The 27,756-nt window shown below is 40.4% G+C and overlaps 5 protein-coding genes across 7 annotated transcripts; 1 reads left to right on the forward strand and 4 right to left on the reverse strand.

The window, feature by feature from the left end:
- The first annotated feature begins 2,709 nt into the window (after window positions 1-2,709).
- Window positions 2,710-3,680, forward strand: LOC104418891 (indole-3-acetic acid-induced protein ARG7). The gene has a single exon (XM_010030362.3). The coding sequence runs from the start codon at window positions 2,899-2,901 to the stop codon at window positions 3,313-3,315; it is 417 nt and encodes a 138-aa protein (XP_010028664.1). The 5' UTR covers window positions 2,710-2,898; the 3' UTR covers window positions 3,316-3,680.
- An 8,892-nt stretch (window positions 3,681-12,572) lies between these two features.
- Window positions 12,573-13,703, reverse strand: LOC104418892 (auxin-responsive protein SAUR50). Its single transcript, XM_010030363.3, has one exon. It carries the CDS (start codon window positions 13,358-13,360, stop codon window positions 13,037-13,039), a length of 324 nt encoding a protein of 107 aa, XP_010028665.1. The 5' UTR covers window positions 13,361-13,703; the 3' UTR covers window positions 12,573-13,036.
- A 5,122-nt stretch (window positions 13,704-18,825) lies between these two features.
- LOC104418893 (pentatricopeptide repeat-containing protein At1g50270) lies at window positions 18,826-22,176 on the reverse strand. Of its 3 annotated transcripts, none has more exons than XM_010030365.3 (3): window positions 20,188-22,176; window positions 19,497-19,638; window positions 18,826-18,877 (listed from the first exon to the last, which is right to left on the reverse strand). In XM_010030365.3, the coding sequence occupies exon 1, from the start codon at window positions 22,050-22,052 to the stop codon at window positions 20,631-20,633; it is 1,422 nt and encodes a 473-aa protein (XP_010028667.2). In that variant the 5' UTR covers window positions 22,053-22,176; the 3' UTR covers window positions 18,826-18,877; window positions 19,497-19,638; window positions 20,188-20,630. The 3 variants fall into 3 exon arrangements, with proteins under 3 accessions (XP_010028667.2, XP_010028666.2, XP_010028668.2); XM_010030364.3 differs by having other exon boundaries at window positions 18,826-19,144; XM_010030366.3 differs by lacking the exon at window positions 19,497-19,638 and having other exon boundaries at window positions 18,826-19,144.
- A 483-nt stretch (window positions 22,177-22,659) lies between these two features.
- LOC120288485 (indole-3-acetic acid-induced protein ARG7-like) lies at window positions 22,660-22,980 on the reverse strand. Its single transcript, XM_039302492.1, has one exon. It carries the CDS (start codon window positions 22,978-22,980, stop codon window positions 22,660-22,662), a length of 321 nt encoding a protein of 106 aa, XP_039158426.1.
- Window positions 22,981-24,303: 1,323 nt separating this feature from the next.
- Window positions 24,304-24,771, reverse strand: LOC104418894 (auxin-responsive protein SAUR21). The gene has a single exon (XM_010030368.3). It carries the CDS (start codon window positions 24,696-24,698, stop codon window positions 24,408-24,410), a length of 291 nt encoding a protein of 96 aa, XP_010028670.1. The 5' UTR covers window positions 24,699-24,771; the 3' UTR covers window positions 24,304-24,407.
- Window positions 24,772-27,756: the final 2,985 nt, after the last annotated feature.

Here is a 27,756-nt window from a genome sequence, read left to right on the forward strand (position 1 = left end):
CCTCATTGTGGCTAGCGGGGAGCGACCCTTGTGAGATCTGATGAGCCGTGATGCCTCATTGTGGCTAGCGGGGGGCTAGGAAGGGGCATGATTAGACGAGTCCACGACAAGGTGAGGATCTTTTGTCATTTTCAAGGATTTTGTGATAAATTTCACAATGATGTTGTTAACGATTGTCATCAGGGTCACCGTTTCCAAATGTCCTCTTTCACATGTCATGCGTAATCAGCACGTTAGAAATATTAATATTTCATCTTTTGACGAAAGTGTTCTCGAGGCACTGATTGATGGGACCCGTTTTACAAGAACTAAGGTCACCCTCGACGAGCATCCTAATTAGGCGTTAATCTTATGGATCTTTGACTTCGACGACACACCTTAGATCCAAGTGATATTGAGCAAAATTATATCTCATCAGAAAATCAAAGAAAATAATTAAGTGGGGCCCTGCATATATTCCCCTCGATCTTGCAAAGTGATTAGCTTGTGTAATCCGAATTACCTAATTCTATAAAGATGTTGGGAGACAAGAGATCGTGGCATTGGGGGCATACTTAATCGCAGACCGCAGACCTCCTTAAAAAAAAAGCTCAGCAAATCTGTCCATTTCAGCAGCTTCGGCTTTTGGCGTGCCTAAGTTCATGATTAGCCGATTTCAAGACAAAGCCATTCTTTCATGCGGAATCTCAATTATGACCGTTATTTTTCTTGTGGAAATACATTTCTGGCAAAGTGTATTGAGAGTTCTTTAGTGTCACTGACCATTTAATAGCAGTTTTCTGGCTGTGGGTTTATGCCGTACTTTTGACGTGGGTATGTGGCGGACTTATTTCACTGAAAAACTCTAAACTTTAGGTTGAATTATAGCTTTAACAATAATCTCAAAAATGTTCCCGAGTCCAAAAATCTCCAAAAATTATCAACATCATGGCCAACTAGAGGTTCATGATAAGAATCCGTGTCTTCATTGACGCTATCACTTTCGCATGAAACAACAATGATTTCGTGACGTTGACGATTTAAAAGAAATTAGTAGTGATTTTTTGATTTGTCCGAGAACAGATTTGGGACTATAATAAAGTTTTGTGATTGACACAAAAAAAGTTCGAGGTAGCGTGGGATTGAAACTACATTGCGAATTTGTTTTTTTTTTTTTATAATGAAATTAGGCTTAATATATCATATATGCATGTCCAAATGTATAAGATTAATTTGGGGGATGAGAAGTAATCAAGGACAGCAATCCACTCGTTCGTCATCATTTCGCTTTACTTTTTTTCGGAGATTACAAACTTGGCGTCTGAGTTTGATGTGGTCCAACTACATAATTTTGAGTTAATTTGATCAAACCATGAAAATTTATCTCAAGGATGTTTAGATAGAATGGTCGGTCCGGCAGTTTCAGTTAGATGGCGACACCATCATCTGAGGTTGGGGATCAAAGATCATGGCGTTAATGATTAAGACGGAGACAGAGAATCAAATCATATCTTTGCTTGCTAATGCTCACTCGACATGATCGCAACTTCCCAACATTTCCCAAATCCTGTCAGCTTTGATAAATCGATTATGTTTTCATCTATAATCAATATTTAAAGAAAGAAGTGATTTTTATTCATCGAATTTGTCTTACGAAATTTTCAGTACTTTGCCCCTTAATCCTTATGAAAAACTCGATTCTAGTCTATCATCCCATTATGGAAAAGTTGATTCTAGTCTATCTATTACCCATTATGGTAAAATATAAACACCTATATTGCAAGATTGGAAATGGGACAAAAAGGAATTCTTAATTTTTCATGGTCCTTCATGTGGCCACGTTTTTCCCAAAACCGATTAATTGATTTTGGGGAAAAGACCGTGTCGTGTCATGTAATTAAGCCATGAATATTCATTTACGGCCAAACCATAACCTTATCACATGACGGAACGATGAGATTTGAATATAAAAAAGAAGCGGTACTTCAGAGACATCTTCCATTCTATTCTTGGTTTTAGAAGTTTTAATAATTATATAAAAGTTCAGCCTTGGAGTCAATTCACCCCCATCTTATTGTACCTACCAAAGGATGTCATTCGCAAAACTTTCTGCATTTATTGACACTTTAACGCATGTTTTTGGGGATTGTACTCCCCCTACTAAATGTCGTTCCCATTACTTTGCTTGCCAAGCCTAGGTCATGGACTAAAGAAAACCCACAGAAAACGGTTTGGACGTGCCATCATTTTGTCCCATGGTAATATCCGCATGTTATCCTCCCGAAGTCAATTCCATGCACATTCACTGATTGACGCTATCAAAACTGGCGACGCCGCTAAACCATGTTCCTGTCAAGCTCGCTCATTTCCACTTAGCCACTCGGCCCTACTCTGTAAGCTAGACAATTTTGCTTCGACGTGCACGATAATCCCGTCCGTTTAAATCAATCGCTCCCGTTCATGAATTTCGCTCACATCCTTTCGAATCTACAATGAGTGTCGATCGACGTCGAGCTTTTTAAACGGGCGAATGACGACGCAGATCGCGTTTACTAAAGCACCACCAGCCAAAAACCTAAGACCCGGTCCTGCGGTTCTTTGGTGGGCCCCCCACAGGCAACTAAAGTAAAGGGATGTCCCTGGTTTTTCCGTGATTATCCTCAACTCCAGTGGCACTTACCCAACCTGCTCGCCTTATAATATCCCTCCACTAATTTTCTCTCCTCAGAAGACTCTCTCTCTCTCTCTCTCTCTCTCTCTCTCTCTCCTTCTTTCGCTCTCTCTCTCTCTCTTTCTATCGCTGCACTGACCCTCGCTCACTTCCCTTCGCTTTCGTCGGGGAAAAAGAAAAGAAGAAGAAGAAGAAGAAGAAGAAGAAGAAGAGGCGGAACGGAACGGAACGGAAAGGAAAGGGAAGGGATGTCGTCGGACTTCGGGAGCTCCAACAAGATCCGCCGCATTGTGACGATCCGGCAGATGCTGCGGCGGTGGCGCAGGAAGGCCGCGGCCCAGGCGGCGGCGGCGCCGCCCCCGGACGTCCCGGCGGGGCACGTGGCGGTGCTCGTGGGGGCCCGGTGCCGGAGGTACGTGGTGCCCGCGACGCACCTGAACCACCCCGTCTTCCGGCGGCTCCTGGTGCGCGCCGAGGAGGAGTACGGGTTCGCGAACCACGGCCCGCTCGCGATCCCCTGCGACGAGGCGGCGTTCGAGGAGATCCTCATGGCGGTGTCCCGGGCCGAGGAGCTCCAGCGGTGCTGCCACGTGGGGCTCCGCGGCGGCCCCCACGGCGGCCTCTTGGGCGAGTCGAGGCCGCTGCTCAACGGCGTCGCGGACTGAGGTTTTGAGTTCCCGAGAGGCGCGTGGGCCTGAATTTCTCGCCACGATTTTTCCTTTTTTAATATTTTCTTCTTTCTTTTTTCCTCTTTTTTTTTTTCTTCTTCTATTTTAGTATGATGGGCTTGTTGAGTAATTTTTTGTTCTTCATCAGAAGCTCCGGTAGGGATTAGTTGACGAAAAAGGCTGAAGAGGGTCCATCCAGATCAGTGTTGTAAATTCAGTGGTTGACTAATTGTAGGAAATCTCGGGAGAGTACCGAAATTAGTTGAAGCATTAATTATTATGTTTTTAACCGTAGTTTGTTATGTTCATAATCTTGGACTGTTGTCATTTTATTAATTATCGAATTTTGGACCTGGAGGTTATGGTGGTATCCCATTGCTTTAAATCGCAATCTTTTATTTCCCCCCCTCAAATATTTTTGGATTTCTCTTTCCTTTTATTGATGGATTCAACCTTGCGAAGCGCCAAATGCAAATCGTACGAATTAGGTAATCACAAAGTTCCCAAAAGAAAATTTTCGAATCGGAGAATGAAAAGACATTGCCGTTACACAGTAAGAGAAAGGATGATATATCATGCAGGGAAAATCTGGTCGATTATATTTCGAGTAATTTCACCCGTCACATGGTGCAAACTCATGATTGATTTTGATTTCAAGGAGAATAGGTCGAGATAAGATCCTTTCTTATCTCCTTAAAGATAACGTGTGGAAAAAGAAAGGGAGAGAAAGTGAAAGATTGCTAAATAATATGGCACAAAAACAAAGAAACAAAAATCGACCTAAAAATATAATTACTAGTGTATGTGAGATTTCATGAGAATATGGCTGACTGTTTTAAACAAAATGAACGCATGATCTAACGTTCAAATATTATTCTAGTACTAAGTAAAATTTCATAGAGCGATTGTCAATAATTCTAAAAGTATAAAGTGCCGTACGATTGCTGGATTTGATTTACAAATATTTTAACAGTTTCGTTAGTAGTTGTTGAATCCCTTCAATCACCGATATTCTTCCGTGATTAGTCGGGGTCGTACGGGGCTAATTAGGTGGTTCAAGCATGCCAAAGTGGAAAGCTCTCCTCCATTGCTAGACAACTAATGATTTCGAGAAACTAAGCTTAGGGCATTTTTAGTTTACTGTGATGTTGAGCATATGATAAAGGGTTTCTACGAGTGGGCAACAAAGATTTGTTGCTTGGACTGTCTACTTTGTGAATGGGGCCTTTGAGGAGTGATATGTTTTATTACTATTAAAGCTGTCTCCTTTTTTATGATGGTCTCTTGCCTAAGACTCCACAAAGCATTTGAGATAAAAAAAAAAGAAGAGATTGATTTGATGGCAGTGTGATTAGACTAAAGGGTCAAGCACAAATAAGGATACTGATTAGGGGTTAAATATTTATCCAATTATATTCTTCGACTTACTCACCCAACGAAATTTCTTCACCTTGTAGAAAGCTCGTTCTTTGTAATTAATTAATCACGAGATTATTTTATTACATTGTTATGCGCTTTTTTATTTATTTTTTATAGTGTGAACCTCAAGTGGGATGATTTAAGGTTATGCATATATATAACATATTCCATGTCCTCGGACTAAGTGCGTAGAAATGAATGTGTCAAAGTCTTGTCGGGTCAAGAGAAGGGTGCATTGAAAAATGAACGGTTTCTAGTCTAGTTCTTTAGTGCAATCATGAAAGAGGATTCCTATTATTCCAAACAGTGGTCACTTTTGATGATGAAAGTAACGTTGATTTTTTCTTTTCTCCGATTGAAGTTTCATCGTTAGTAAGTCCATCTTTGTCCATCTTTATTGTGTGATTCGCTCTTTTAAATTTTTCTTTCGTTTCCTGTAAATTGACCTTGTCTCCAAATTGACTCATTCAAAATAATAATCGATAGCTATATTGAAAATTATGCTCAACAAGTACAACCGTTTTCCTGATAGACATTTAATAGTAAGAAAGTCTCATCAAAACGGAATTGATACGACGATAAAGATTTAGCGTCTTAAGAAAAATGGGTTTTAAATACCTCCAAATCACCCAAAAAAAAATCCAAATATATATATATATATATATATATATATATATTTATGTGCACATGTATAGTAACAATTGCTCTTGCATTAGTGATGGGTCCATCAGATAGAAAACTCATAGTTTTTGATTGATCCGACGGAACCGTGGTGATTGATCTATCGACCACTATCAACTGTCCACTTCAGTTTGAGGACTTCGCGGATGAGGAAAAGGAAAACAAGACAAAAGGGTGGTGGAAGAAGAGGGAAAGAGATAAACCCTCTTTTGAGCGTGTGATTGAGGATGTCAATTTGTGCTTCTAGGCTTTTCGAAAAATTGATGTAAAGTATCAAGATAAGGCTCATGTACACCATTCTTCTGCCTCAAAGTGCGACCACGGAATAACTCGTAAAATGAATGAGTTGGATTGGATTTAAGTCAATTAAAAAATGATTCATTCTAAATTGACCGATTTAACTCGTTTTAGACATATTTTCATGCAATACAAATCTACCAATCCATACCCTACTCTACTCGATCCATATCCCGACCGATTTTACTAAAATACTTATGTTTAACACAATTTAGAAAAACTAATACCTAAACTGTGGTGAAAGTACGAAATGAGTGAGTATGAGATCAAGTAAATTGTGAACCCATTTAATACCTATGTATTTCTAGATTTTACCATTTTGAATCTATTTATAATTTATTTATTGAATGTAATTAGCTTATATAACAACTCATAGATTAAAAATCTGATATACGACCCGTTTTGACAGGTTTATCATAAAGATTGCATTTGGTCTTGACGAAATTCTTAATCGCCTCATTTCATTTTCAGTAAAAAATTGATACGAGTTTAAATTTCCAATCGGAAATGATATCCGATTTTAAATTTCCAGCAAACGCGGTACTAAGAGTACGTTGCGTGTACTCAATCCGTTTTTGTCTTTTTCATTTGGCTAAGAGTAAATATTTCATTTCTAATTTCACAAAAAGATGAAAGCAGAAAATTCACGAAAGAATACGCCTTTTCTTTTCTGGGTTGCAGATTTATATTTTCCTTATATGTTTCTTCATCATCATTACGTAACCTCAACGCAAAGCAGACATCAAAGAGGTCGTCCCCATTGCTGAGGTTCATTGACTGAGTTGGACCGGGCCGAGCTGCCTGGGCATCACCATCTCTCTCATGAAATCATAAGTGGGAGGTCCAAAAAGCGAAGTTCCTTTGTAGGGCTTCTGACTTTTGAGTGAAATTCAGCCTAGAAGATGTTTAGATTAGCCCAAAAAATGGGCATTCACATTATTTTAGTTAAGAGTTAATACCATAAAAAATTCTAAACCGATATATTTGTGATAAATTTATCCTAAATGATTTTTTGACTATAAAAAACTCCAAAGTGATATATTTGTGATAAATTTATTATGTTAGTTTATGTTATATTTGATTAATATCACGAAAAATCATAAATTAGTACACTTGTCATAAATGGAGGGTAAAATTCCAAACTGGTATATCCTTTAGTTGCCACATGTTATTCAACTGAGTAATTTGATAATGAACTTTAATAGAACCTAATGGGGGACAGTTTGGGACCATTGCTCGCATCAACAGCGCTGGCTTCGCGCTCCCACCCTCATCCGGGAGGGGGGGAGTTCGAATTTCAGTGTTGTCGTTAGGGATTTTTTCGCTTCTGGTTTACCTCACCGGCTGTCGACTGTACGGGAGTTCCAGGGTCATAAAAAAAAGGGGGACAATTTGGGGCTTTTGATGGTTAAGAAATTAGTTTGGGGTAAATTTATTATAAGTGTTCAGTTTGAAGTTTTTCATCATATTAACACTCTCTTGTTGAAGGAATGATGGATTCAGGTTTAATGGCAAACAATGACAACCTTATATCAAGTCCACATGTTTCTTCATAAGAACAATAGACTCCCCAATCTTAGCAAATTCAAAAGCTACTTACAAGCAATGCCGAAGTCGAACTCAAGCAAACTCACAATTCAATAACAATCATAATTTCACTGGTTAACTTATTTATAACTTATACAGTGAATGGAACCGATCACAATGCCAGCATTTTCTTTTTCTTGGGAGATTCCACATGAAACTCACTATTTCTTAACACGCGATCGATCTGATTTATTGAGATAATAAACCTAGACACAGAGGCTCCCTTGCGACATGGTCACGTGGACATCGCCCCGCGCAATTATCTCCCCGGGCAATAGCCTAATGCGAGGTGGGTCCAGGGGGCCTACGGATCACGTGCTCATGAGAGGCGAGGACAGCGATAGGAGAAATCGACACAGTAAATATCAGACCACATTCGACGACACCACAAGAGAGTCCGGCGGTCCCTCCGTACACATGCACGCATGCTACGGGGTCGGGCCATGATCAATCAATGCTAAGTGGTGGGAAGGAAAGTAGATTCTTTTCCCTTCTTTTCAATGTCCATGCTTAGAACGCAAAACGAAGCCAAACAAAAGAAATTGCGAGGTTCAGCGACCTTGCAATTTGCATTGCATGGGGCATGGGGCATGGGGCATGGGGTACGAGATTCGTACCATGTTAGAGAAAATGTGTACTTGTCTCTTTCCTTCGCCTTTTGCTAAGCTTTTTTGCCTTTTGGCTGCTTCCTTTCGGTGGCTTCATCCTTTCCTTCCTTCCTAGCCTCAGGAGAGTGGTTTAGAAAGGAAATAGAAACGAAATTCGATGAGAATATTCCTCCGCGAAAGCGACATTTGCTACCAAATTTATGACTACCACGTTCAATTCGAACAGCATCGACTATTTAGATTGCACGGTGCCCTCTTGCTGTTCTTGATTTTGAACTATATTACAACATGGCTAATCAACGAGAGGTGGTAACTAAGCCTAAATGAGGGCTGCTAAATGTCGATTTATCCCCATTGAACCAATTTATTGTTTAGATATGACGTGGTATGCGAGATCATTGAGTAAGAGCCAAAGAGGTTGCTATTGAGTATCCGATAGGAATTCGACATATCTCGCATGGTATGTACTAATTCTACATGGTATGTATTAATTTCGTAAGTCGATTTTAGGGTAATCATTGTTCCAGGTGTAAGCCACTTGGATAATATCTTTAGTTTAGATATGACGTGGTAGTGCCAAAGAGGTTCATGATCATGCCGATGGCAGTTTGCTAATTCGGTATGTATTAATTTCTTTTTAGGGTAATCATCTTGGATAATATCTAAAGTTTCATATACCACGTTTGCTCGGAATTTCAGGAACTCAAAATTTCATCAAAAAATTCTAAATATATTATACAACGGTCAATTTAGTTTTAAATATTTTAATTTTGTCAATTTAATCATAAACATTTTGACAATTTGTTAATTCAATTATAAAGCTTTCAATTGTACTAATTTTATCATAAATCTTATGATAATTTGTTAAATTAGTTCTAAACCTTTTGATGAATTGCTAATATATTCAACTAATTTTGATTGAAAATCATTGATGTCGGCCATCCTATATGATATTATTGATGCTAATAGGGACAATTTTCTTTTTAGATTTTGAATTTTTTTGTTGATTTTTGTCTTTTCTTTTTTTCTTCATTGTGCTAGCGGGGCCGCCGAGGGTCGTGAAGCCCTCACCAACCACAAGTGAGGGGTCGTGGTCATCGCCAGCCATAGTGATGGCTTGTGACACCTTCGTCGGTCACAACGAGGGGTTGTGGCCATCGCCAATCACAAGCGAGTAAGGGCTTGTGATACTTTGTTGGCCACAACGAAGGCATGCAAACCCTCGTTAGATCTGTTTGTGACACCCTTGCGTTGTGGCCCACGGGGGCTTGGCAAGGGCTTGTGATGCCCTGGCCCAAGGGTTGGCAAGGGTCGTCGGCCCTCGCCTAGGGGTGAACGGAGGTAGTGTTTGGTAGCCCTGTTGGTTCAATGAAGAAGAAAAGAAAAGAAAAGAAAATATGGATTTTTTTTTTTACTCTACATAGACCGGCCAACATTAATTAGACTGCCATATTAGCGATTTTTGGTTAAACTTAGCTGGAAAGACTATATTGATAATTCGTTAAAAATTTTAAAATTAAATTAACATATCGATAAAATGTTTATGATTAAATTTGCACAATTAAAAAGTTTGTGACCGAATTGATAAATTGTCAAAATGTTTAGGACTAAATTGACATAATTAAAATGTTTATTATTGAATTAGCTGTATACAATAAGTTTAGGATTTTTTGCATAAATTTTCCAGAGAAGAGAATACTCGTGAGAGAAGCATATGCAAGTTGGTTGGGGAGAGAGAGAGAGAGCGAAAAAACCCTAAGAGGGAAATTTAGTGCAATATACCTGGAGCCCAACATGCAGAACAGATCAACCCCGAGAGAGAGAGAGAGAGAGAGAGAGAGAGAGAGAGACAAAACCCTAAGAGGGAAATTTAGTGCAGTATACCTGGAGCCCAACATGCAGAACAGATCTACCCCACCTCATCTTCTCGTCGCTGGCTTGACTTGTTCTGTAACCAGAACGAATCAGCTTCTAAGATAACGTAAAATAGAAACAAAGCACAGACCACGCACCCTGTTTGCTTTATCCAAGTGTATATGAAGTTGACGCATCACGTAGGATTATGGGTCTCAGGTATCTCCTACATGCACATGTAGTACGGTGAGTCTAGGATGTGGTTGGTGGATTAACCTAAGACAAGGTTGGATGGTGATTAACCAGTTACACACTACAAGAAACACATAACCGTAGTACATGAATTTCGCAACCCACTGCACCAATCAATCTGCGACGATCTCTCGATAACGTCCTTCTCTAACTTGTTAGGGAAGTTCAACCTCGATATGGTGTTGGAGACAATAGATTGCAAAGCAAAATTAATATTGATACGAGTCTAGACCGGTTCTATTTGACGTTCCTAACTTTTCTCACGTGGTATAGCACGCCCCACAAAGAAATCTTATGAAAAGTGGAGTTAGCAATGCATTTCCCTTAAACTTGTTGGCTCAATTGAATTCCGTCTGAAATGAAGTTGGACTCGTGTGATTTGGGAAAAGCTATATTTCTTTGTCGAGCAACTTGATCTATGTCCTTTTCTTTTTCACGTAAATACAAAAACTAGCTTAAAGAAGTCATCTCCTTTTTGGTTTTTTTGGCCGTGGAACAATGTTTGATACCATTTGGGCGGAATCTGCATAGATCCGTCAATGTCATGGGTTGGTAGATCCTTTACTGTGCGGTGTCTGGTTAGCGAGTAACACGAGAGCGGCCTTTCTTATATAATCGTTTCAGAGAATAATACAGCGAATGGCTTCTTTTTAATGGATCGTACTATGCTTAGGTTAGTTCAGGCATTTAGTTCATTGAGCAATACAACATATCACTTTATAGTTTATATTCAATAATTGGTTTCAACTTACCATGGCCTCATCATGAAAGCAATATTAGCTTCCGATCAGTTTATGTATAGGAGATCGACCTCACCTTTGGATCTATGGATATATTTGTTTTATCCTAGAATTCCCAACACCTACCATCTTAATGCCACTTCCACGAACCAATTGTATTCATCTTCTCCGCATCAGTCACTCTTCACCTGATAATCCTAAACTCCGCTTACAATGGTATGCAAGTACATAAGAGTCACAAGTGGTAACACCCGCCATTTGAATACTATACCACATATTCATTCATCAATCTAAACTTTTGGAATAATTGCTAGTGGTTCAAGAAAAAATTTACAAAATATGAGAGCGAGGTCTTGAATTTTAATATTTCATGATGCCTTATATGTTTCCTCCAAATATTAAACTCTGAATTCATTTAACGGTTTAAATATTTAGAAATGTTAGCAGCGGCGCCCATGGGCACGAGGAGATAATTTCATTGTGTGGAGGGAAATTCTTGAAAGCAATAATGGGAGTTTTTCTTAGTGGTAGGAGGGTAGATATTCTATCCGGGCCAGGAGAGAGAGAGAGAGAGAGAGAGGAGAGAGAGGGGGGGGTGGAGGAGAAGGGAGCAGTTGAGAAGAGGCGTAATTGCCAGAGAGGAGTTCGTGGCTGTGAGGTAAAGACACCCTCGAAGCCATTTCTCGCATTCGACATTAATAACCAGAATAAAAAGCAGGACCGGTTCTCTCTCTCTCTCCCTCTCTCTCCCTCTCTCCGTTGCCCATTTTTCTGCTAGGTCTCTTTAATCACAGGAATACAAGTTGAAAGAAAAGCTGCTGGTGTCTCGCAGATTACGGGGACATGTTCAATGAACTCATCATCACTTTTGTAATGGTAACCACCAATTTTAACCAAAAGTCAGAGAGAGAGAGAGAGAGAGAGAGAGGGCCATGGAACTCATGGCAGAGCTTGAGTTTCTTTCTCTCTACTCTTCATTATGTCTTTCGCGCGATCATGGTGGAGAAAGTGCATTGGCTTTTCCTGTTCCTGTTTGGTCGAATGAAAAAAATTGGGAAAACTTTTATTTTTTAAGGCCCGCGTTTGATCTGAGGCGTGATATCTAGGGGTTTTAGAAGAAAGGGGAACATGTCTTATGTCCCATCATTTTCACTAACCCCACCTCAGCTTTTAGAAACGGGACATGGGGGGTCTCTCTTGGTCGCGATTGATGATGGATTTCTGTCCACTCTCGTGGATGACACGAACCGCGCCTGCGAATGGACAGTAATGCTGGATTCATCATAACTTACTGATTTGATTTATTAAGCGATGTGTGGGATCGCTAGTGACTCTTTGACTGTGGTATATCAAAATACAAATTAATAAGCCAACATTTATAATTAATCTGACCCATTTATCCAGTTCAGCATTTTCTTGTGTTTATCCCATCTTTTCTCTCTCGGATTAGCCTCCATTTGAGGTTGATTGGTCCTAACAGGCTGAGGAAACAACGAGCAAAAGGAGGGAGGGAGAGAGAGAGAGAGAGAGAGAGTTCATCCCACTCTACGGGAAGTTGAAAAAACGAGAAGGAAAGTGAAAACAAGAGTGGCGACAGAACATTTCGACCCTCAGAAATCTCATTGCATGGACTAATGGATCCAAGTCGAGAGTTCAGTCGAACCCCCGATTTCACTAGGTACGTATGCATGCATCATACATGCGTACACGCATGATGGGGAAACGCCGTCTTTACGTAAGTTTCGGGTTCATGAAGGACGTCAAAATCACGTCAACCATATAAAGACCAAGCCAGAAATCTATACAGGCGAACCGATCTCGAAAAATTAACTTTTCATTGAAAAATCATCAACGGCAGATGGCAAATTACATTACATTCCTTAACGTCAACTTCTCTCATGAGGTGCTACCGAATCCACCTTCATAAGGAAAACCACGAGCTTCCTTTTTACATGATTAACCCAAGAAATTCCTCCGGGGACATAAGATTCGGGTTAGAGTCCTCCGATCGTCAGAATTAAGAACCCTTAAGGCTCAATTATAGCCCAAAAAGAAAAAAAAAAGAAGCAGAAGAAGAAAAAAAGAGATCAAGATTCAGAAAGGAGACCAAAGGGGGGAGGGGAGAGAGAGAAACGTAGAAAAAGAAGATGGCAGATAACGAATCCATGGACGCGCTACTGCTTCTTCTTGGTCCGTCTCTCTCTCACCGTCCCACCACCGAAACAACCAATGCTCGACACCTTCCTTACTCCCGAAGCTCTCTCGCCCCCTCCTTTTCAGTCATCTGATCATGGACGTGAGAGATCGGAAGACGACCTCTTCGCAGGGGATGGTGAGGCCCATGTCGTGGTCGAACCCGAACTCCTCCTCGGCCCGCCGGAGTAGGCACTGGAACTCGGGCCGCGTCAGGAGGGAGATGGGCACGATGTACCGGGCCCGGTTCTCGCCGACGTAGACCGCGAAGTGCCCCTTGGGCACGTCGAGCGGGAGGCCGTCCTCCTCGTCGAAGCCGCCGTTCGTCCTCCTGCCGAGGCTCGAGCAGCGCCGGAGGATCTGCCTGAGGACCGCGGGCTGAGGCAGCTTGTGGGATTTCTTGTGAGCCATTGATGGTGATCTAGAGATAGGGAGAGAGAGGGAGAGAGAGGGAGAGGCCGTCGAGGAGTGAGGAGAGAATGAGGGAAGGTGGAGGTGCGGGGAACGAAGGGAGGCGATGGAGGGGTATTTATGAGAGCAAAAGGGAAGAGAGCGTGAAAAAGAGTAGAGAAAGGTCTTGGAGGCGTGACTCCCTGCTGCTACGTAAGGCAACGGGTGAGCTGATCCCCCTCTCTTTCTCAATTATCATGCGGAAATCGCATTAAATGGGGGCAATCTGGATTGGCCTATATGGCATCGCGGCTGCATATTACGTGAGGGATGCATGAACGAGGAAGGACATTGGCACGGGTTCGCTGGTGTCCGTGTTTAAGTGGGGAAGGACATGGTGGGGGCGATGCCCATTTGGGGTTTTTCCTTTCTTCTATGCTGGACCCTGTCGCTCCTGCTCCTTTCGCTTTCGTTCTTTCGAGCCAGCGAATTAGAATTTCCTACTTTTGGTGGGAATTGCAGTCGCTACTTTGGTAACATTTGGACATTGCCAATTAGTCTTCTACTCAAATACCGGATTTCTTTATTAAAAAGGGCACCGACTTTTATTCGGTGGGGACGATTTTGGTCCAAACTTTCGTCCCGGGAGACCATTTTGGCCCTGAATTGTTTAAGTGTTCAATAAGAAGGCACTAACTTTCATCCCAGAGATGATTTTGGCCAAAATGTGCTTTTCTGGTGTCTAAAATGGCAAATGACTAGTGTTATATCTGTAGATATGACTTTCTTGAATAATTGATGACATGATTTTTGGTTCTAAACGTTAAAGCTTCAAATAATCGATGACATGGAGAGGGAGAGCACAGTCATCAAATTCCTTCAGCTCCAACCCACGCAGCTCTCTCTCTCTCTCTCTCTCACACACACACACACTAAAACCCATAAATTGGCTCATAGATGAGGTGGTTATGCTCATTTAGTGGAAACAATATAGTTTCATGCAACTCAAGGTTATCCATTCTCAATTCAATTGAAAATGACATGTATTTTCATTTATGCCGTAAATAACGTCATTTTGATTGTTTATCAAACCACTTTTGCTAGCATAGCAATGGCCTTATCATGTTTGCGTTCACTACCACATTAGACATCATGTAAGCACATTTTGACGGAAAGTTTAGTGGTAGACATGGATGGAAGCCAGTAACTTTTTGGGCAACACTCGATAGTTTAGACCACACATTAAATGATATTGCTACAGCGCACACATATAAGTAATTATAGCATCTTGGCATGCATTTGATTAGTAAAAAATGGCAGGTGTAAATGCTTTTTCCTCTTTTTTTTTTTTTTTTTGGCTTCAGCAAAGGGTCACCTCTAGAGATTGATTTCCGAAGCAGTCGGAAGATTGCCAAATGTACGTACGTATTCTTCCACTTAGATGTAAAATGGGTCTTCATTATTGTCAAAATTAATAAGATGAATCAGGGTGAAAGCACAGCCCCAAAGTCATGACATGACTTGTTCAAATAATGCAAATCCCGAAGCTCTCTCCATCTGAAATCAAGGACAATTCCTGCAGACGCATGATGCTTTGATAATTTTGACATGACTATTTCCCTCGTGACTTCTCGGAAAGACGCCCACCCACATGGTCTCTTATCGTTCTGGTTCTTCCAAAGATGTCCAATGGATATTTTTAGAAAGAAAAATCAATGTTCCTTTTTGTTTCTAGCCTTAAAGGTCATAAGATTAAAAGTAGCAATTAAGGTCGTGAGAATATCTTACCACGAAACAGACTCGCAGATCAGACAAATTTGTTGCCTTTGCCCGTCAAGATCTGCATGTGAATGTACATTGCAAATTGCATTTTGAAGCAACAAAACAAGACTTTCTCTATTTATTGTCAAGTTGACAACTGGAGATGGACTTAACACTTAAGATCACATCGTTGAGCCACGTTCACACCTGCGGGAACTTTTAATCTCATAAATCTGAGGGTTTGTCTATGAAAAATTTGCCACGATCAAACTCTGAAACAAGTTGGTATTTCTTGATTGAGTTCGTCATATAAAAAGAAACTGTATAACCTGCAATTAGGGGTGATCGATTTTAGGATGGGTATGTTTCAAAGTTGGAACCTAGAACCTATTATAAAATTCTTAACTTCTTAAGTGGGCAGAATGGTTTTCAAAGCATTCCTTTGAAATGTGTCTTGTTTGCCTAGAACCGATTCTAGAAGCTACCTTGTTTTTCAAGTCTAGTTCTAGGGTCTAGCTCGAGAACCTTTTTTTTTTTAATTCCTTTTTTGGGCTTATTTTTTACTATAAAATCATATGAGGCTATGAGTAACAAAACGGTTCAAAGTAAAAGATAAACAATAGAAATCCCAATCCGCCTAAAACAACAATCCATAAGATAAAGACGTAGGCACGTACATTTGTAAACAATAAAAAAACTTAAAACATGTAAAATAAAATATAAATGATAAAACTTCATTCTTTATTCATCATACAAAATATAGGAGAAGAGGAAAGAGTGGCAAGGAATTTCGAGGAAGAACAAAGGATGAAGGAATACTGAGGTTAGAATTTAGGAAAAAAAGAAATTAGGATTTTGGCTTTTAACTTGTAAAACTAGTTTTGAAACTGGTTTCAAAACAAGGTGGTTTGATTTGATTCCTAGATATATATTCACTCAGAATTGGGAACCAAATTGGAACCGGTTCCTAGACCTGTATTTCGGGCTGACCAATTCGATTCTTGGGTAAAATTAGTCTGGTTGCACACCCCTAATTGCGATAATGATGTGTTATAGTTTTAACTTACTGATTATGCGCGCTAATTGAAACAACATATGATTCATAGCTCACGGATTGGATACACAATGTGGCTGCATAATACTCTGCTCAACAGATTCTGGACTTGCAATAAGAATGGATAGCATGCAAAGAGAGGGAAATGATATTTTTATTTTTTATTTTATTTTTTTAGATACAGATCCTGCATGGTCGCTTGTATGCCACCGCCGGAGAGCGAAAGAAAATGATGAAGTGGGACGAAAGTAAATAAAATACTTAAAAACTTCGAATATGAACCGCTGATATCTGCAATCAGTTTCAGGAAAATTTATGTCTATCCATGTTCTAAGGCTGAGAAAGCGATGTGCAGTCAGTTTGCAGTACATGCAAAAATTGGTCGAACGATGGCGAATGCCAGCCATTTATGTCTTCTAATTTTGTTTCTCTCCTGTGGCTTAACAGCACATGACGAGTCCCCACATGCCTCAAGGCCCAGACAACATTCAACAGCGGAACTGCGGAAGTTGGTGAAATGACTAGCATCTATCAGACGCATTGATTTTTTCTTTCCGTGTCTGAACTTGCCAGCTAACGAAAAGACCAGGAAAATTTAGATTTTTATCAGATAAAAACTCAGATTCGAATGGATTACTGCAATTCATGAAAAAGGGTTGTCATGAAAAATGAGAGAGAGAGAGAGAGAGAGAGAGAGAGAGAGAGAATATGAAGGTTTTCATGTTCTGTGAACGAGATTTTTTTGGGACGAGAAAGTACACAGGCCCACCAATCTCGCTCCGATGCAATGCGGTTATCTGCAGGACCATAACCAAGGACAAGGGCAGTTCTTTTCTTCCCTTTGGAGTTGATTGTGACTGAAGGCTGCGTTTGGCACATGAAGGCCATGTTACTCTTGCCCCAAAGCCTCCCTATCCGGACAAGAAACCATTGTTCTCTGAGAGGATGAGATCATTCCATCTCCTCGAAAACAGCTTATAATTTTCCATCGCAACTTTGAATGTGTCGTGAATGCATGAGTTTGACTGTTTGGTTCGCTTAGTAAGGAGTCACGGTGCTTAAACTGGGAAACTTGAAATTAAAAGGGGGCATGGTGATTATTGCCTTGCTGTGAAAGGGACAAGAGGACTGTTCGTCCGGGTCTTGTGAGCCAAACCGAGAGGATTGCGGGAATCAAGGATTAGAACAACTGAACCCAAGACAGTGACAAATTGGAATTATGATGAAATGACCATGACAGCACATGGGCAACCCTACAAAAACCAGAGTGGATGACCCCATCATCATTTACTGCCTCATTTTCTCAGAGCATCAAAATGACTAACATAGTACCTTCAAGAGGGTCCTCAACTTTATGGCAGTGGACTGGAAACTTTATCTCAAGGACACTATCGTAAGGTCAAGTACTCGACAGAAGATCCGACAATAAGATTACGAATGAATGCTAATTCATGTGAGCTTCCCAAAGCTAGATGGTGGTCATGTGTTCTGCACATGGTACCGCTTGGTAACTGTGTTTAAGCGTGGATAGAGCATAAATCACCGGTCATTACCTGTTTGAACTTTTCAATATAGTAAGTTGTCTCTTGAAATATGAAGGAACATCGACGCCAAAGCTGGAGAAACATTCATATAAAGTGTCACACAAAATAAAAACATACAAAAAACAATGGAAATTCCACCTGTAATCCCAGGACTAAACCAAAGGATCTTTCATAAAAAAGTGAGAGGCAAGCATACGACCACTTCATGGTTCCATCCATACTTTTCTCATTTTCAAGAGAATCCATTGTGCGCATATAGTACCTCACCTGCTTGGAGAAATGGTTATGGTAAGTGATTGGCATTCTACCTACAAATGCACCAGAAATTAAAGACTGTCGGTGTCCTGTCCATAGGCGAGAGTGGCTTGATTCTGAGTCCATTTTGATTTCTCAATTCTTTTTAGCCTTTCAAACTTAAAGTTCCTGCAAAAGGGCACCTAAGAAAGCACCGAGTGAATTGTCGTCAATATCTCAATGATTTTATTAGCTAGAGTTTTCAGACTTCCTTGCCCTCTCGATATTTACAAAAAACAATGAAAACCAGCCGGCGATTGAGAATGCTATGCTACGTTGCAATTTTTGAATGCAGATAAGGAATTTTGTTAGGATGGAAACACCTGTTGTATGAATGGAATTGGCATTAGGGCATGGCCGTTTTAGGTTCTAATTGTGTCAAAATCAGCTTAAATTGCCTTTCCTGCTCTCCACAAGCTTAGAAAGAATTGAATTAAAAAAGTACCATATTCTAATTGCACAGAAAAGAATAGAGAGAATGGGGGTACAATAAGCTGCAACAAATTTCTGTAATATGGCGACTGTAAAAGCAATGCCGTCTTTTATTTTAAAGGTTAGAGGAGAGCCATCCATAAGCTATCCGCTGGACATTTTTCAAAATGAAAGTAAATTTCACTGTTAAACACTAAGAAATTAAATCGAGGCAATAATATACACTCCGTTCTCAAAGCTTGAACTGCAAGCTAAAATTGCTGTATTTCAAATGTAAAGACCCTGAATCAGAAGATACCAAGACATAACAGATTTGGGGTGTTATAACCGCAGAAAACTGTTGTATTTCCCATTGGTGATGCCACTACAGGGTATGTTAGGATTCCAAAAGCAAACATCCATTCACAGCAGAGTTGTTGAGCCTGAAATATTCAAGTTGAAGCAGCAAGAGGTCTACATACACCAAAAAGATTACTCAATAAACTATAGGTGTCATGTGATGAAATGATATTAATGACTGTATTCTGCTTGATAATTTGTCTTCCATGAAAAAAATCACAAGAATTAAAGCCTAATAAGTGATGCAAAGATCAACATAAATGTCCTTTTCCTCCTTGTTTTATGGAGAAAAAAGGAATCACAAGTGTGGCCCAAGAATATGGCAGCTCTTATGGTTCACTGGCAGAGTAGCAGCGTGGAGCAATGGTGAATTATGGACTCCTGCCAAAAAGTAACTCCGTTTAGTTCTATTACAATTTTCAAGGCAAAACAGTATTTGATATTTCAAAAAATAGATATTATCTTTTCATCTATCATGGATTCAGGATAATAATTACATATGTAGATTCTTCTGGTTGACATCCTATAATAAGACCACTGCATTTACGATCTATTAACATACAAAGTGTCAAATAATTTTCAATGTGAAATGCTCAGTATAAATCAGACGTCAAATCTCTAATATTTTATCACCAAGTTGCAACGTTCTCCAACTTCAATGTTAATTTCCAAGTGAATGAAGGATGATAACTCTTTAGTATGGTTAAATTATCAACATTAGTATTGTTGTTACCGTGGTTGTAATGAGGAGGCAGATAGCTAGCATCTGATGACCACCCATGGCACTTTGTCAAGGTTGTCGCAGGCTCATTGACAGTCATTTTGCCGTTGCAAAAGACTCACTCACCTTGACATTTCAATTTGACAGCCTGAGCCTGCAGCATCGATAATGGCTTTGAGTGGTCTATTGTTCAGAATAACTATGGTCTAGTACAAAACCAGAAATAGGAGTGGGGTGGAGGTTGTTTCCTGCTTAAAGTCCATTTTGGTTTTCTAACCACTACCTGTAAAGCCGGCGACAAGACTTCTGATTTCTCAACAAAAGCATTAAAACGAAATTTGAAGAGTTACTAGAAAGTGCAAAGACAAGGTAGTCAGTAATTATCACATCATAACAATGGGCGGAAGGAATGGGTGATGCATGATGCATCTCTTTCAGGGTCCTAGGGGAATAGTTTTACAAAACAGGAGGCATAAACCATAAGTGTTTTCTTGTGTAGTTCCTACCACAACAGATGAGTCATAAACCATAACTGTTGCATGTTTACAATCACTAGTCACCCAAAATAGTATAGTAATAACACGTCTGTATCTTATGACGACAAAGAATATACATGCAGTCATCTGTGTAAAATAACTAATAAATGAGATGCTAATAACTTATTTAATAGCATAATCAAAAATATGATAATAGTTCTAACTACCTCACAAGCAGCTGTGTCATGTTGTAGCTTATCTGCTTCTAAAAGTAGTGCTGAGGCTTAAGCATGCTCCACTTTACCACCTTTTTCTTTTTCATTGGCAATATTTGCTATGAAAAGCACCTTATGGGACAACAGCTGCAACAACTGTATGCAAATCCTTTTCAAGCATCTTCAAACAAATTGAGATTAGAATCACAATTCTCCAACAATTCCATTTGACTACCTCTAGTCTTAAAATTCATGTATCAAAGATGTTTGACTTTTAAGAATGTTTTCTAATTCCAAAATCATACGCCAACTTCTCCTATTAGCTTTCTCTTTGAGCTGCAGTCCATCTCTTTGTATTGTACGTGCTTCTATGCCTCCAATTTCAAACTCTTCCACAAGAAAAGCCATTTGGACTATGCTTAATTAAGCATGGTCATATTCCAAGCAAAACCAATTTAATTTGTGATCTCAATCCAACTACATCCAGTATCTTTCTTCAGTCCTCTTTCTTTCATTAATTCCCTCAACAATCCAATCTGATCCCACATGCCAAATCTAGCATATAAGTTTGATAGCAATATATAAATTCCAACATTTTGAGGATCCCACTCAAGTGCTCTTCGAGAGGCCAATTTTCCCAGTTCAATATTCCCACTGTCCAAGCAAGCGTTGAGAAGAGCCCCCCACATCGAATCAGTACCACTAAACCCCTTCTGAAGCATCTCGTTGAGCAGCTTCCAAGCTCTATCCAACTCACCTGCCCTAGAAAGCAGATCCACCAGACAACTGTAGTGCTCTTGGGTAGGCTTCACGTTGTACTCATTTCTAATTGATTCGAAAAATTCAATCCCAAGTGCCACTTGACCAGTTCGAGCACAAGCTGCGATAACAGTCACAAAGGCTACCTCATCTGGCTCGATCCCCTTTATCAGCATTTCTTTATACAACTCAATCACCTTACCATAACAACCATTTCTTCCATAAGCATCCAACATGGAAGTCCAAAGAACAAGGTCAATCTTTCCCTCTGCTCCAAATCCTGCCAAAGCAAAAACTTGAGAAGCCTTTTCTACTAAGCCACATTTACCATACATTTCGATCAGTGAACTCTGCAAAAACAAATCGTTCTCAGAATCATAAACTGTGCGAACAAGGTGGCCATGAACCTGCCTACCCAACTCCACTGCAGACAGTCCGGTGGATGCCCTTAACATCGCTGACAATGTGAAATGATCATGATGCAAACTCAAGAGAGGCATGTTTCTAGCCAGTTTGAGCCCCTCTGACCACATCTTAGCATCAATATAACCGGACAATAGAGCGTTGGCACAAACGGTGTTCTTCACAGGAATTTCATCAAACAGCTGTGCCGCATCATCAACCAATGAACATTTTGCATACAAATCAATCAGAGCACCATTGACAAAAACACTGGACGACCAACCTAACCTCGTGATGAGGGCATGCATCTGTCTACCGAAAATCACACCCTCATCGTCGGAGGAAGCCGTCAAAGTGCTGCATAGAGCATATGAATCTAAAAGAACGCCACTGAAATGCATTAAAGAGAAGGTCTTTCGTGCATATGCAGCAAACCCATTTCGAGCAAACTGAGATATCAGAATATTGAAGGGTACAGGGTCTCTGCTGGGGATCAAGAGCTTGCACAAGTTAGTCAAATTTTGAAGGTTGGTTCTTGGAACGCGTGCAGTGTACGAGAAGATGAGTTTTGCTTGGATGCTCGGGGACAAGAAAAGTAAACCCGTTGTGAGGAGGTGGGCATGCAATTTCTTGATCGATGTCAGGGTCTTCGTCTGTGGGGAATGATGCAAGAAGCGACTGATCGCCTCAACGCTCCATGAACTTCGGTCGGACATGGGTAATGCTACTTGCAGGCTTTTACGGTTTGTCCATGTGAATTTATATCTGCACGGTGGTTTGGCCCACGAAAAGAGAAACTTTCGTGTGGTCTCTTTCGGAAGTACCAGGCAACACGTCACTTAAAATGTTCTCAAGATATTCTCTGGAAAAAGTTAACAAAATTTTATGATATTGATTGGATAGATGGATGATGTGATCTTCCCAGAGCATCTAAAGTTCTATGCCGTACCAAAAACCGTGCTTTATTTCTTTTTGTCTTTTGGTTTTTGCATGGTTGTTAGGATAAGTAGATACAATCAATAATATTGTCGATCGGCCTCCAAATTGCTGGGGGAGTTGAAGGTTCAACAGAAGCCGCCGGAATGATCTGCGGCCTTCTTATGTTGGAGTGGAACTTGATCATTCAACCATGAGTTCATGATGATAGAATACTAAGGAAGACACATGATCGATCAGAAGAAAGCTGTACATTTTGGTCAAGCTGAGGGAAAGTAAAATACTCTGAGAGTGTTAGCTTTCCACCTCGATAGGATCTCCTAGCTCTTAAAGAGGACAAAACAGAACCTCCAATAGTTGTCGAAGTTAAGCAATGCGAGGATTGAATCATTTCAGGATGTCCGTTTTTGACGACCATGATAAGCAAGAAGTGATGCTGATGAAAGTCTCCTCTTTGCTAGGAATTGTTAGCCCTCCCATCGGATAATCAATGCCGCATTCTTCTTCAGATCTGCTTAACAAGCCCTGGAAGGAAGGATGGCTTAAATTGGATATTGGGACCACGAAAGGCTTTTGAGTTTCTCCAACATAGACTGTGAAGAAACCTTTGGGTACATTCAGAGGAGCTGAAGTGGCTTTTCTGGCTGCCGTAACAGTTTGACTGAAAAACTTCTTTGCTGGTGGAGAACCGGGCAATCTGACAGCCATGATTTCGTGCAAGGACTAGGAAAATGAAAATGGTTTCTACTTGTGAGACTTTTAAAGATGGTGAAGGCAAAACGTTTTCTGCTTCTTGATGAAATTCTCTTCTGGTAAAGGGCTGAGATAATGGGTTTGAGAACAAAATTCTCTTGAAATTTAATGGACGGTTAAGTGCTGGGGCCTAGGGAGGGCATGATACTGAGGAAATCACGTGGTAATGTTTTTCTGACTGATCTAGACACACGAGGCTGAAAATCTGTGTGGTGTCCAGTGGTTGAGGTACATATCATGACCAGTGGAAAACCGGCTAAAGATTTGAAGGTGCAGGTCAAGTAATTGATCTCGATCTAAATGTGAGGCCAACTGATACATGGGTCCACAACATCTCTAAGATTTCTGACCTTGTTTTTGCTCACTATTACAGAGGACACACACATGCATAATATCTGGCGAAGTTTGTCTGCTAAATTTGGTGCCCGCTATCTTCTGAACTACATACAAAGATTAGACAGAGATGTAGATAGGAACTATTTCCTTTTTTATTCCTATTGGGTCACCGCATGGATAGAAGTCACTTCAGCTCAAGGTATATGTTGGTTCTTAGCAAGTGGGCTCTCCTCGATAGATGGCAACTGAAAGATATAGGAACCACTGTTAATGTTTCATGCTATGCTAAAGAATCTGAGGATAATCCAGCTCTGGAGGAGTGGCGATACTTCCTGGATGAAATTTTTTTTCTCTGGTGTTTCCATCGAGAAGATAATTGCTACTTCCATTGCTTGCCCTTGAAGACCGTCCGTAAGAGGCCTGCAATGTAAGTCAAGGGCAAACTGTCATGTTGGCTGCCATTTTAGTTGCATGACCTGCTGAATGAATGTCAATGAATTTTGCTCCATAAGACCAGAAAAATTTAATCAGCATTCTAGTGAATCAACAAGTTCACGAGGGTTGGGGTAAAATCCAGCTACCTTGATGGAACTTTTACCATCGCATAAGGATTTTCTGTCTAGAATTTGTTCGTAAACACAACTTTCAAACTAAAATACTGTAATATCATCTATCAGAAGATGGGATTATAGACATCAGCACCGTCCATAGTCCAAAAGTAAAATCCCACATCAGCACCGTCCATAGTCCAAAAGTAAAATCCCTAAGTTTTAGCTGTCGTGATATTTAATTTGCATCTAAGTGGGCTGCATCTGCTGAATACAGATTGCAGACTGACATGTTACCCAATAAATTTTGATTTGCGTAGCAAATGGCCATTGAATGACTTCTCTATTCTGCAGTTCAGATGATTGAAAGAGCAAATTTTCCATTGATCTCTTTTGAATGGTACATTCAGTATAAGTTTGCCACAGATATATGTAAAAGGACTGTACATGGGATTGGCTCATAATACACAAAATTGTTTTTGGCTTGTTTATCTGCTCTTACGACTGATTCAACCGTGCTGTGAGGGCAATGAATGTGTCTTCTGTGCAGGGAATTGTGAGACCGCCCATAGGATGATTGAAGCCAAATTCTTCCTCGGCCTTCCTAAGCAAGTCCTGAAACAAAGGCTGATTCAAGAACGATATGGGCACCGCGTATCTCTTCTTCTGTCTCTCTCCAACATAGACTGCAACGTAGCCTTTCGGGACCGAGACTGCTTCTCTGCCAATGAGAAGAGATTGGCGGAGAATCTGCTTCGCATGCATAATACTTGACAAGTGAATGGCCATATGTTCCCTGGAGAAAATGAAGGAGAAGGCAAATTCTTTGATGAAGAATAGAAAATATTTTGCCAGCTGTGAGATCTCGAGGGCTTGGTATGACTTTAAAAAGGAAATGCATCTATATATAAGATTCGGGAATGTTGGAATGAGTGGTGTGTGAGGCGTTTGTTCTCTGGTTTGATCAAAGAGACATATTCACCTGAAGGTTCACATGGTCCTGTCTTCCAACTCATCATCAAAAACTTTAATAATTGATAATGACTTCTCTTCTTTGTTGGAGTGCACCATATGCCCTACCACATCCGACCTAAGAAACCCGTGTAAGGGACTAAGCCTTGGGTTTCCAGGGTACATATGTTGTGCGTTTTGGACAATAAATCCTTATAGTTCACACTCTCTATAAGCCTTGGGTTTCCAAGGTACATATATTGTATATTGTGCATTTTGGACAATAAGTCCTTATGGTTCACACTCTCTATAAGCCTTGGGTTTCCAGGGTACATATATTGTGCGTTCTGGACAATAAGTCTCCACCCTAGCATAACGACACTTTTGATAGTAAATCCTTACGGTTTTGTTTTTTTAGTGCAGCTCATATTATCCCAAGAAAACGTGTATGTACAATTAGATGGTCCATAAATTTATAAGTCAGCTAAAGAATTCCCTCCCTAAGTGATGTGGGACAAGAGATGCGCCCCCTCCTTGCGCACGTTCGGGGATTGAGGCGCAGACGCACCGCCATCCCTCCTCCTTGCACACCGTTGCCTGGGCCGCCACAGGGACCACCAGAAAGACAAGAAGGGTGGATACCAAACAAGAAAAGAAAGGGTCTCGGGTCACTTGCAATTTATGGTAAATCATCTTTGAAGTAGAGGGAGCAAATTTCTAAAGTTTTTAGGATTAATGACTTATTTTTTGAAGAAGCCAAAATTAATAGGACATAAACCCACAGTTCGTGCTCATCAGTTGGTCATATATGAGATTAAGACATTTTAGAAAACAAATTTACCTAATACTTAAAACTCAAGGACCGGTAAAGCAGCTGGGTATTTTATTACCTACCATTTTTTTTTTTCCTGGGATTTACTCTATCTGTATCAATGTTAAGGTTGTCCTCTTTTAAATGCAGAGCAGCTCCACATTGGCCTAACACGAAGCTGGCCGTAGAGTAAGCTAAAGATTAAACGGCGCAGGTTACTTGAAGTATCACGTGATTATCAAGAAATCTTCCGTTGCACCAGAATTTGTCACAACAGAGTTCCGCCCAACTGTTTGGAGACAATAATTAAGTCTAAGAATATAACGGGAAGATAGAAAAAAAGCTGGAGAAAGCAATTATCTATTTCTTGATGGCAAAAAAAGTGCCTAATCTCCTAGCCTAATATCCTAAACTTATTTGAATTTCCCAATCTAGATCTGTACCTGTAGATCATTCAACCTCTTCAGTAAAACAAACAGAGCAATTTTGTCAGAAAGAAAAAAAAGCCAGATTGATTACATCACACAGCTTACAGCGAGCGACCAACCTTTTTGGGTAAGAAAAAATTTCTCTCTAATTTAACTGCACAAGTTAGCATGTGATGGAACATGGAAAAAAGATTCATCACTATTGCTGTCTATAAGCATCACCGGAAGCCGGAAGCCAATAGGTTGCTGGATGTTATGACATGCGAAGAGCTTAAGTCGCATCATCTTATTGCCGGAGGAAACTCTAAGACAGAGTAGGTGCCGTTTTTCTCCTTCCTCCTACGAGATAACTCCATCTTACTGTAGCGAATGCAGACCCCCATGCTAAACGATTTGTTCTTCTGCTATAAGATAAGAGTTTCATGTCTAAACTGTATCTTTGTCATTCATCGATAATACATGTGCCATCTTTTTGATTGATTAAAAATGGATATAACAATTCAGATCTAAAAGATGCAATAAAATATGGTGGAATGTACTTAAAGAAACTGATGCTATTCATCTTGAATAATCATCATGTGAGATCTGGATTTTTCGCACGACATATTGCGAGCTCCGAACATTTGACGATGCATGCCACGTTAATGAGCTCATCATCGGGTTATGCCTTTCGTGCCACCGCAAGACTTGCCGTCTCAGCCTGCCTTCGACACCATGAAGACACCTCGGACAAGGTTTCGCTGAGCAACGACTTCGAAAAATTCTGGAAATTTGATGTGTGGTAGTTTGGACATACTCTAGAGCTTTCATGATGGACGCATGTTAGAATTTTCGACCGAAAATTTTGGGAAAATGAAAAGCAGAAAGAGGTCAGTTCAGTAACCTTAAAAACAGATTTCAAACTCTAGTCTTTTAGATATATTTTTGTCGTATGAAGTCCAAAAAATTTGAAATTAAATTATGTCATAGAACGGCCAATAAGAACGACTTTCATGAAGAATGCTCCATTAAGTTCACATCACACAAGTCAGTACAAAATTAGCAAAATCGGCGGTCCGACTAAAACCGAACCTGACTTGGACAGCCCTACCTTGTTTTGACTCAATCTTGAACTTTCCAGCCACAGTAGGTATGCAGATTCAACATAGAATCTTTCCCATGACATATATATATATATCCGATGATTAAAGTTTCAACATATTAGTTAACTAATCTTTTCTCAAAACATTCGACTAGGCACGACTTCACAAAATTCTAGAATTCCGATGAAACTCCTGCCCCAAACAATAATCAATTTATATCGTAATAAGACAAAGGATATCCACTTGCCTCACGTCCCAAAGAGTTGCAGTCGATGTTCGGCGAGCTCCTGAGTCGTTGATGTTCGAGCCAAGACGATGGTGCTGCGACGCGAGTGGCTGAGTTGAGGAGAGAGCAAGTGGAGGTTGCGGCCTTCTCTGTCTTCTGCGGATGAGCAACGAAAGGGAGAGTGGAAGTGCTTGTTTGCTGGCTTCTGATTTGCTGGTAGAGACGGGAATGATGGCAACTGAGAGAAGCACCAGAAGATCGGCGTGAAAAGCAAAAGGACGAGCGGCCCGTTCTCTCTCTCTCTCTCTCTCTCTCCCTACTCAATCTTCACCGCTTGTGAAGTGTCGCT

The sequence above is a fragment of the Eucalyptus grandis genome, chromosome 9 (assembly GCF_016545825.1).
Source record: "Eucalyptus grandis isolate ANBG69807.140 chromosome 9, ASM1654582v1, whole genome shotgun sequence".
NCBI classification, from domain to species: domain Eukaryota; kingdom Viridiplantae; phylum Streptophyta; class Magnoliopsida; order Myrtales; family Myrtaceae; genus Eucalyptus; species Eucalyptus grandis.

What these genes read in the sequence shown, in the direction of transcription:
- LOC104418891 (XM_010030362.3), top strand. Translation starts at nt 2,899, where the DNA reads ATGTCGTCGGACTTCGGGAGCTCCAACAAGATCCGCCGCATTGTGACG.
- LOC104418892 (XM_010030363.3), bottom strand. Translation starts at nt 13,360, where the DNA reads ATGGCTCACAAGAAATCCCACAAGCTGCCTCAGCCCGCGGTCCTCAGG.
- LOC104418893 (XM_010030366.3), bottom strand. Translation starts at nt 22,052, where the DNA reads ATGTCCGACCGAAGTTCATGGAGCGTTGAGGCGATCAGTCGCTTCTTG.
- LOC120288485 (XM_039302492.1), bottom strand. Translation starts at nt 22,980, where the DNA reads ATGGCTGTCAGATTGCCCGGTTCTCCACCAGCAAAGAAGTTTTTCAGT.
- LOC104418894 (XM_010030368.3), bottom strand. Translation starts at nt 24,698, where the DNA reads ATGGCCATTCACTTGTCAAGTATTATGCATGCGAAGCAGATTCTCCGC.